The sequence below is a fragment of the Myotis myotis genome, unplaced genomic scaffold (genome assembly GCF_014108235.1).
Source record: "Myotis myotis isolate mMyoMyo1 unplaced genomic scaffold, mMyoMyo1.p scaffold_m19_p_26, whole genome shotgun sequence".
NCBI lineage: Eukaryota > Metazoa > Chordata > Mammalia > Chiroptera > Vespertilionidae > Myotis > Myotis myotis.
This window is the reverse complement of record NW_023416331.1, coordinates 544,183-553,987: the sequence shown is the minus strand read 5'-3', so window position 1 is coordinate 553,987 and position 9,805 is coordinate 544,183. Positions and strand designations below refer to the sequence as shown.

Below are 9,805 nucleotides of genomic sequence, written 5' to 3'. Positions count from 1 at the left end.
CTGGGAAGTACTTTAGACCAGCAAAGAGCTTGTGAACAAGGGAGGGGTTCAGACAATCTGGGAAGTTCTTTTCTCAAGGGAAACACCGTTAAATGCTAAGTAAAAGCTCTAACTGGGGCTCCTGGTGTCCAAGGAACTCAGTAAGTGTCTGGAGGCTTCGATATAAAGAAATGGCAAAGATTTAACCAAGGATCTTAGGGCTGGCAAACTGGTAGCACAATTAAGCAATACTTGGAGTGTTCCTGAGGAGGGAGAAAGGCTTATAGGGTACATTTTTTCAGAAGAATCAGTTCAGTCTTAGCCTCTGGATGGGTAGTCCTCTAGCTGACCAGCGGTCTGCACACTGGCTGTCAGGTGGTCTGGATATCAGAGTAGTTTCTCAGTTGTCTGGAGGTCTGAGGTATATGCAGGCATTGACGCAGGACTAGAAAGTTCCAAAGTTTAAGTTAAAACAAGAATAGAATCATTTCTTCATACCTCAACCTGCTTACCTTTAGTAACTTAGCAGCTTGGCCATAGTGAGTTCATTTTATTTCATTAACTTCTTCCTGGGTATTGGGTAAGGGTCACAGGTGGAGAGGTGGGGATGCCGGGGGCTGGGAGTCTGGACTGGTGGGAGGGTCTGGGTGGGGAGCCGCCCCAGGAGCTCCCAGCTAAGGGCCAGATTGCGGGGGTCATTCTGGTTGAAAGTCTGGTCGAAACCACGCTAGTAAGCGTGAGTCAGAGCCGCTTCGGGAGCCCTCCACCCCTTCGGGGTGGATCCTTTGTGGGAGCTGCGGAGAGTAGGGCAGGAGAAACTGGGCCAGGCTGCTCTTAGCTCGAGGGGCCGGGAGGACTCTCCGCGCCTCGGGAGACAAGCACTACACGCACTTCAGGATCAAGAGGTGTAAGAGGCCGAGCCGGGCGGGCTGGCAGGGGCGGGCGGGGCTCGCCTGGACTGGCTCCAGCCCTCGGCAGCGACGGCGAAGCGCGGAGGACTTTCCCCGGGAGAGGACGTCGAGTTCCCTGCCGAGCCGGACCCCAGGGCCCGGCACTGGGGCGAAGGCCTTCTCTCTGTTCCCAGGACCTCTCTATGCTTCTCCCTCTCCTCGCCGTCAAAATGAACCGCTCCGCCTCTGTCCCCCCCGCTCCCAGGGCGCAATGGAAAGTTCCATGGTTCCTCCGGTCCCCGGCCTGCGTTGCCTGGGACGCTGGCACGGTTGCCAGGGAAAGCCCCGGATATGACGGCCGAGCGCGACCCCGAGCTGCCGCCCCGCTCCCCCGGTCACTCCCGGGCGCACGCCGTCCTCCCTCCCCTCCCCTCCCCTCCCCCCCGGGCTCCCAGACCCGGGAGGAGTAAACAGCGGGCGGGGCGGGCTCCCGGAGCCGGGCCGGTGGGAGGGTGCGCCCTCCCTGGGACCTGGCTGCTGCTCAGAGGTCCTTCCTGCAGAAGCCCGCCGGTGCCTGGCGGGGACGACGCTTTCGGGAGGTCCCCGCCCGGGCGCCCGGGCGCCCGGTCGCCGCCAGCTGGGGGCGGGGCTTCGGGTGCGCGTCGCCGCGTCTGCGCGGTGGGGGTGTGTTTGCGGGCCGAGGACGGAGTAAGTTAAAAGTTGGCTGTTTTGTGACCCGGACTTGGGGGGCCCGGGCGGGAGAGGCTTGATAGCGCGGAGTCTGCCCCGAGGGCAGGGGCCGTGGTCCGCGCTCACGAGCACCCCCTCCCCAGGTGAGAGCATGCCGGGGCTCCGGGGGCCGCGGCTGCCCCTTGTGGGGATCCTGCTCGCGCTGCCCTTCCTGCCGCTGCTGCTGCTGCCGGCGGCCCCCGCGCCCCGTCGCGCTTCCTACAAGCCGGTCATCGTGGTGCACGGGCTCTTCGACAGCTCGTACAGCTTCCGCCACCTGCTGGACTACATCAACGAGGTCTGGCCGGGACACCTGGTTGCGGGGCGTTGGGGGCGTCTGCGGTGGCTAGGGAGGACGCGTGCGGAACCGAAAGCCGCCCCTCTGGCCTGCCGGTTCCTCGGGAGCTGGTGCCGGACTGGGGAGAGTTGGGTGGGGGACGAGACCCCCGGTTCTAGCGGGGCACAGTAGGCACTGGCGCAGCCTGGGGTGGAGGGGAGGGCTTCGCAGCCCACCCCCAGCTGCAGCATTGCCGCTTCCCACAGACACACCCTGGGACTGAGGTCACGGTGCTTGATCTCTTCGATGGGAGAGAGAGCTTGCGGCCCCTGTGGGAACAGGTGCAAGGGTTCCGAGAGGCCGTGGCCCCCATCATGGCAAAGGCCCCTCAAGGGGTGCATCTCATCTGCTACTCGCAGGGTAGGTGACCCCCTAATCCCAAGCACTGTCTGAAGCTTGATCCTTACCTGAGGGGCACTTCCTAGTGTCCCCTTTTCTGAACCACATTGTCCAGCAGGACCCCGGTGCCTGAGCCCTCCTTTCTGACTTCCCTCAGCCCCTGGGTCTCATCTTTGTATCCTCAGTGGCCACACTGCTACCCCCTCCCTTCCCCATTACCCATGGTTCTTGGCCCTAAGAGATAGTGAGAGGGGCAGTAAAAAACACCCTAGAGTTAGGGTCAGAAGACCCCTGAACCTAAGTCTGGCTCTTGGCTCTGTCACTTACGTGATACGGACCTTTTGCCACAGGACGTGTCTGTTATCTGGGCCTCAGTCTTCCTTCTGTACGTTTTGGTGGGGGAAGCAGTGTGGAGACTGTTGGGCTGGCTGTCCCTAAATCCCTGCCCATGTGGTGGTCTGCCCACAGGAGGCCTGGTGTGCCGGGCACTGCTCTCCGTGATGGATGAACACAATGTGGATTCTTTCATCTCTCTCTCCTCCCCACAGATGGGGCAGTATGGAGGTCAGTGAGTACGGTGGGCTTCATCGGGGGCCCTGAGTTTGGGGCGGGGGGGTTGCCACAAAGGTTTGGGTCTACTTGGCGCCGCTGTTCTCTTGCCAGACACGGACTACTTGAAGTGGCTGTTCCCTACCTCCATGAGGTCTAACCTCTACCGGATCTGCTATAGCCCCTGGGGGCAGGAGTTCTCCATATGCAACTACTGGCATGGTGAGTAGGGGAGGCTAACCTGGACCTCCATGGAGGGGTACCCTGGAGGCTAGGGCCTGCTGCTCCCCCTCTTCCATAGCCAATAGCAGTAACGATAGTGATAACTTACATTGATTGAGCACAAAATGCTTTATGTGTATCAGCTATTGTCTCAGAAAGTACAGTGTGGTACAGAGGTCAGCAAACTTTTTCTTTAAGGCGCCAAATGATAAATATTTTTAGTTTTTTAGGCCATATAGTCTCTGTCACAGCTCATCCGTTCTGGCACGCCTGTGTGAAAGCCGCCATGTGTCTGTTCCAATGAAACTTCCTTTACAGAAACAAGCAGTGAGCCTAGTGCAAAAGCCTAAGGTGCTTTTCAAGACCATGGATGCTGGGTCCAGGCTGCTGGAGTTTGAAGTCTGACCCTGCTGGGTGCCTCCGGGTGTTCCTTCGCCTTCCTGTGACTCAGTTTCCCTCAGCTGTAAAAGAATAATATCATACCTTCCTTACAGGGTGGTTGTAAATTAATGAGGACAGCATACTTTGAACAGTGTCTGGCTCACAGTAGGTGCTAGGTAAAGGTGTTTGCTATCATGTTCACAGTTATTATTGTTGCTGCGTTACATTACTGTTCACCTTGTCTATTACTGAAGCTGCCTGATGGGTCTTCCAGTCTCCAGTCCTGCCTCCTCTCCCTGCTCCTCTGACTGTCTTTCTAAATGCTGTTTGTACCCAGATCCCCACCACGACGACTTGTACCTCAATGCCAGCAGCTTCCTGGCCCTCATCAATGGGGAAAGAGACCATCCCAATGCCACTGGTGAGACCCCAGGCTTCTACTTGGGAGTCATTTTCTGCTTTTCTGACCCGCTGTGTTCCCGCTCCAACCTGGCCGGCCCCGTGCTGACTCGGGCTCTCTTGCTCCCAAACTGCAGCATGGCGGAAGAACTTCCTCCGCGTGGGCCGCATGGTGCTGGTCGGAGGCCCTGACGATGGTGTCATTACGCCTTGGCAGTCCAGGTAACGAGGGGCTGCATGGCCTGAAGTTTCGCTAAGGCTACCCCCTTCTCCCCATCAGTCTTCATCGCATACCTAACACTGGTTCCACTGTCCAGTTAATGCCTGTCAGCCAAGATCCAAACCTGGGTGTCACCCCCCAACCCCTTGTATGTAGCCAGTCACTACATCCTGCTGATTCTTTTTCCTCTCCATCCCTACCACCCCTAGTTTTATAAAAAACTTTTAACTTTGAAATAATTGTAGATTCATAGGAAATTGCAAAGATGGTTTAGAGAGGTCCTGTGTACCCTTCACCCAGTTGCCCCAGTGGTTGCATCTGATGTAACTATAGCACAGTATCAAAAACAGGAACTTGACATTGGTACAACGTGTGCAGACATTCCATGCCCTTTTAATCCATTTCCTATCACCTCTTTTACTTACCTGGTCTGCTGTGATTGCCTCCTACTCATCCCTTCCACCCTCCTCCTCTGGGAAATCCCGGTCTCCGTGGCACTGTGCGAGCCTCGGTTCCAGACCTCCATGCGTGCTCTGAAGCGTCACTGACCTCCGTAGTCACCCATGACGCTGTTCTGGCCTGGGAACAGCTGTCAGTGAAGGCTCTGCTGTAATGTAGCTCACACTCTAGTGGGGGCACGGATAACAGATGTAACTGTCTGTGTCAAGTGGGAGTGAAATAAGGCAGGGGACGGCCGTCAGGAGTGGAGCCTGTTTTAGGGAGTGGCCAGAGAAGTCCTCCGGGAAGAGGTGCCCTTTGCGCCGGGGCGAGGCGGAAGGAAATCGGGGAAGGAGTTGTGCAACAGTGTGGGGGAGTAGGCCCGGGAGAAGGACAGCACCTGCACAGGCCCTGGGGCTGTGTGAACAAGGGAGCTGGGGAGAGAGTGGGAGAGGAGGTTGAAAGAGGTAGCAGGGAGCCGTTATGTTAAGCCTTTGTAGGGCAAAGGCCCTTAACTTCTTTTTTTAAAAAATATACACAACATAAAATTTGCCATTTTTAATGTATGTATGTATTATTTATTTTTACAGAGAGAGAGAAAGAGAGGGGGAAACATCAATCTGTTGCAGAGAGAGAGAGAGAGAGAGAGATCAATCTGTTGCCTCCTATATGTGTCCTGACCAGGGCTCAAACCGAAAATCTGGGTATGTACCCTGACTGGGAATTGAACCCCACCACCTTTCGGTGTACCGATGATGCTCCAACCGGCGGAGCCACACCAGCCAGGGCAAAATTTGCCATTCTTAAATGCACAGTTCAGTGGCATGAAGTACATTCCATTATTGTGTGACCATCACTACCATCCGTCTCCAGGACTTTTTTTCCTTCCCAAACTGAAATTCCATATCCATTAAACACGAAATCCTCAGCCCAGCCTCCCCAGCCCCCAGCAACCACGACCCTTGACTGTATAGTCTGAGTAAAATGGGAAGACATTGGAGGGTTTTGAGTGAAGGAGTAATATCCCTTATATAATAATAGTAAGAGATGGGATTTATTTACATTTCATTTCAGATCTACAACCCTATAAAGATAGTGATAGCTTGTAGTTATGTAGCACCTTTAAATAAAGCTCAATTTAATCCTCAAAACATCCTTTTCGGAAACTTGGGTGCAAAGAGATGGAATTACTTGCTTATGCTCATAGAGTTGTAAGTGGTGAAGTCAGGCTTTCTCTCTGTTAACCACATGTTTTCCTGCCTCGCTGCGAAGGAGGTACTTCTTACATAGGACACGGGAGCAGTAACATGCCCGGCTGCACACGGGGAGTGTGGCAGAGCTGGAGTGCAAATCCAGGTCGATGTGTCCCTGCTGCTCTCCCACGCCTGGTGAAACCCAGCTTCTCCACATGGCCTCCAGGCCTCCAACCCAGCTCCCCGCGGGCCCAGCTGCGCCTCCCTCTGCGCCTTTGCTCTTGCATCCCATTGGCCTGCAGCAGCCTTCCCTAGTCCAGGGTCATGGTGGGGAAGACTTTGTTGATGCTCTAAACCAGGTGTGCTCTGAAACGGGCAGGCCAGGTAAGGCCCCAGAAATCGTTTGGTCTGGCCTTGCCAAGGCATTAGGGGTGAATTAATTAAATGTTTGACCAAATACAGCAGGCTAATTTTTAAAAATATATATATTTTATTGATTTTTTACAGAGAGGAAGGGAGAGGGATAGAGAGTTAGAAACATCAATGAGAGAGAAACATGGATCAGCTGCTTCCTGCACACCCTCCACTGGGGATGTGCCCACAACCAGAGTACATGCCCTTGACGGGAATTGAACCTGGGACCCTTCAGTCAGCAGGCTGATGCTCTATCCACTGAGCCAAACCCGTTAGGGCATACAGCAGGCTAATTTTTAAGTTGATAATTTGGTATGGCCATGGAATTATGTTATAAACTAGAGGCCCAGCGCGTGAAATCGTGTGAGACCCTAGACCCGCCACGCCATGGGACCCATCAATGCACCTCCTGGTGACCGGCCGTTTGGTCGTTACGGTGTTGGCCACTGGCCTTTTACAATATAGATATCTAGATCGCCCACGGCAGGAAAAAGGTTCCCCACCCCTGCCCTACACTAAGGCAGTGGCTTGTCTTTGCTCCTGTGGCCCATTGGACTTATTATTAGCATTCAGTTATTCATTGCCAGCATCCACTCAATGCTCATGCCAGTTATATATTCTTAATGAAAAAACATGTTCAGACCTTTTTAAAAAATGTTTAAATGCATGTTTTTATTGATTTCAGAGAGGAAGGGAGAGGGAGAGATAGAAACATCAATGATGAGAGAATCATTGATCGGCTGCCACCTACATGCCCCCTGCTGGGGATTGAGCCCCCAACCTGGGCATGTGCGCTTAACCGGAATTGAACCCGGGACCTTTCAGTCCGCAGGCTGACGCTCTATCTACTGAGCCAAACCAGCTAGGGCTTAAGACCTTTTTATTTTGAAACAATCCCATACTTAAGAAGTTACCAAAGTAGTACAAAGCAATCTCATATACTTGTCACCTAGTGTTTATAAATATATATTTCAGAGAGGGAAGGAGAGGGAGAGAGGTAGGTGCATCAGTGATGAGAATCATTGATGGACTGCCTCCCACATGCCCCCTACTGGATGTGTGTGAGCCGTTTGAGAGTAGGTTGAAGACATAGTATCTCTTTATCCCTAAACTTGAGTATGTTAGTGCATATTTCCTACATACAGGGCGTTTTTTATAAGTCTGCAATACAGTGATCAAAATCAGGAAATTAACATTGATATGGTACTCTATAGACCAGCGGTTCTCAACCTGTGGGTCGCGACCCCTTTGGCGGTCAAAGGACTCTTTCACAGGGGTTGCCTAAGACCATCCTGCATATCAGATATTTACATTACAATTCATAACAGTAGCAACTTTACAGTTATGAAGTAGCAACGAAAATAATTTTATGGTTGCGCCCTGACCGGTTTGGCTCAGTGGATGGAGCGTCAGCTTGTGGACTCAAGGGTCCCAGGTTCGATTCTGGTCAAGGGCATGTACCTTGGCTGCGGGCACATCCCCAGTAGGGGGTGTACAGGAGGCAGCTGATGGATGTTTCTCTCTCATCGATGTTTCTGGCTCTTTGTCCCTCTCCCTTCCTCTCTGTAGAAAATCAATAAAATATTAAAAAAAAAAATTTTATGGTTGGGTCACAACATGAGGAACTGTATTTAAAGGGCCAGAAGGTTGAGAACCACTGCTTTATAGACCTTATTCAAATTTTTCTAATTATCTTTTTTTAAAAAAACGTTTCTATTGATTTTTAAAAATATATATTTTACTGATTTTTTACAGAGAGGAAGGGGGAGGGATAGAGAGTTAGAAACATCGATGAGAGAGAAACGTCGATCAGCTGCCTCCTGCACACTCCCCACTGGGGATGTGCCCACAACCAAGGTACATGCCCTTGACCGGAATCGAACCTGGGACCCTTGAGTCCACAGGTCGATGCTCTATCCACTGAGCCAAACCGGTTAGGGCTCTATTGATTTTTTAGAGGAAGGGAGAGGGAGAGAAAGAAACATTGATGAGAGAGAAACATCCACCGGCTGCCTCCTGCACACCCCCTACTGGGGATTGAGCTGGTGACCTCTTGGTTCATGGATCGACACTCAACTGCTGAGCCACACTGGCCTGGCTCTAATTGTCTTTTTTTTAAAAAATATATATATTTTTATTGGTTTCAGAGAGGAAGAGAGAGGGAGAAAGAGATAGAAACATCAATGATGAAGCAAGAATCATTGATCAGCTGCCTCTTGCATACCCCATATTGGAGATTGAGCTGGGCCCTGACCGGGATTGAGCATGTGCCTTGATCGGGAATCGAACCGTGATCTCCTGGTTCATAGGTCAGCACTCAAACCACTGAGCCACGCTGGCTGGGCTGTCTTTTTAGGAAAAAAAAAAAATTCCAGTGTAAGATCAAACCCAGGATCATGTGTTAGTTTTCATGTCTTTTTAGCTTCTTAATCTTGACTACTACCAAAGTCCTCTTGTCCAGGACATTGATATTTTTTAAGTGTATGGACCATCTATTGTGTAGAATGTCCCTCAGTTTGGGAATTCAGTGAAGTGATGCCGTATCTTCCATGCGTCACCTCATGGGGTGCATGATGTCCAGATAAATATTTTGAGTGTTCTCCCTGCTGCCTGTCTCCCCAACAGGCTGTGAGTTCTTAAAGGATCCTACCCCACCTTGATTTTCTCCAACTCCTGATAATGGCCCACCCCCATCTCTTTGTAGCTTCTTTGGTTTCTATGACGCAAATGAGACGGTCTTGGAGATGGAGGAACAACTGGTGAGTGCCTGGGATTTCTTCATGCCCATCCCAGCTGTCTGTAGCCCTCCCTACTGCTGACTTATGAACTCAGAGGTTCACCCTGGGAAGGGGCCTGAGACACCAGCAGGAATTCACGTCCTCTCTCCCTGTGTCTTTCTCCGATGCCCCTTTACCCTCTCAAAGGTTTATCTTCGGGATTCTTTTGGGCTGAAGACGCTCTTGGCCCGGGGGGCCATCGTGAGGTGTCCCATGGCGGGGATTGCCCACACAGCCTGGCACTCCAACCACACCCTTTACGAGACCTGCATCGAACCCTGGCTCTCCTGAGGACATGCCCAGGGGTCCCGAGGAACTCCTGGGCCCAGAGACCAAGTGGTGGCCTTGGAAAGCGGATGTCAGGCTCCGTTGCGCCTGTGACCATGTCATTGCACACTGCCCCCACCGACCAGGGCTCCCAGGACCCCCTCCTCTGCTCTGTGAATGACAAATCCTGGTCTCCCCCACCTCATGTCTTCATTTGGGGTGGCTCCATGCTCTCCCATCCTCCCAAGGCTGAGGTTGGGAAGTGAGAAACCAGGTTTTTAACTTGTGGCTGCTCCTCCATCTCGGCTGTGCAGGAGGGGAACCCAGCCTGCCCACCACAGGGGTCTCCTCCCAGGCTGCTCAGGACACTGTTACTCTGTTCCCGCTGAACTCCCCCATTGTCAGCCCTCTCACCCCCAGGAAGGACTACCCATGAGAGCGGGGTCCAAGGCTCCCCTATGGGTACAGTTCCATTCTTGAAGTGTCAGTGTTGGGGAATATCTGTGGCCTGCGAGGCCCATCTCAGGTTTGGGGATCCCCCAGTCCCTATGTTCAGTGTTGGGGTACTTCCTGGGAGCCTACTTTCTTTGAGGCCCCAGCCCCTCCTTTAGCTAACCTTAAATGGGTGTTACCCTGTATTTATGGAAATAAAGTTCCATTTCCTCAGTGTG

The 9,805-nt window shown here is 52.6% G+C and overlaps 1 protein-coding gene across 2 annotated transcripts; it reads left to right on the top strand.

Annotated features, from left to right (window-relative positions):
* The first annotated feature begins 609 nt into the window (after nt 1–609).
* PPT2 (palmitoyl-protein thioesterase 2) lies at nt 610–9,800 on the top strand. Of its 2 annotated transcripts, none has more exons than XM_036356379.1 (9): nt 610–886; nt 1,703–1,896; nt 2,142–2,295; nt 2,743–2,838; nt 2,938–3,045; nt 3,764–3,847; nt 3,963–4,047; nt 8,795–8,849; nt 9,015–9,800. In XM_036356379.1, exons 2-9 carry the CDS (start codon nt 1,711–1,713, stop codon nt 9,156–9,158), a joined length of 912 nt encoding a protein of 303 aa, XP_036212272.1. In that variant the 5' UTR covers nt 610–886; nt 1,703–1,710; the 3' UTR covers nt 9,159–9,800. The 2 variants fall into 2 exon arrangements, with proteins under 2 accessions (XP_036212272.1, XP_036212271.1); XM_036356378.1 differs by lacking the exon at nt 610–886 and adding an exon at nt 923–1,577.
* Nucleotides 9,801–9,805: the final 5 nt, after the last annotated feature.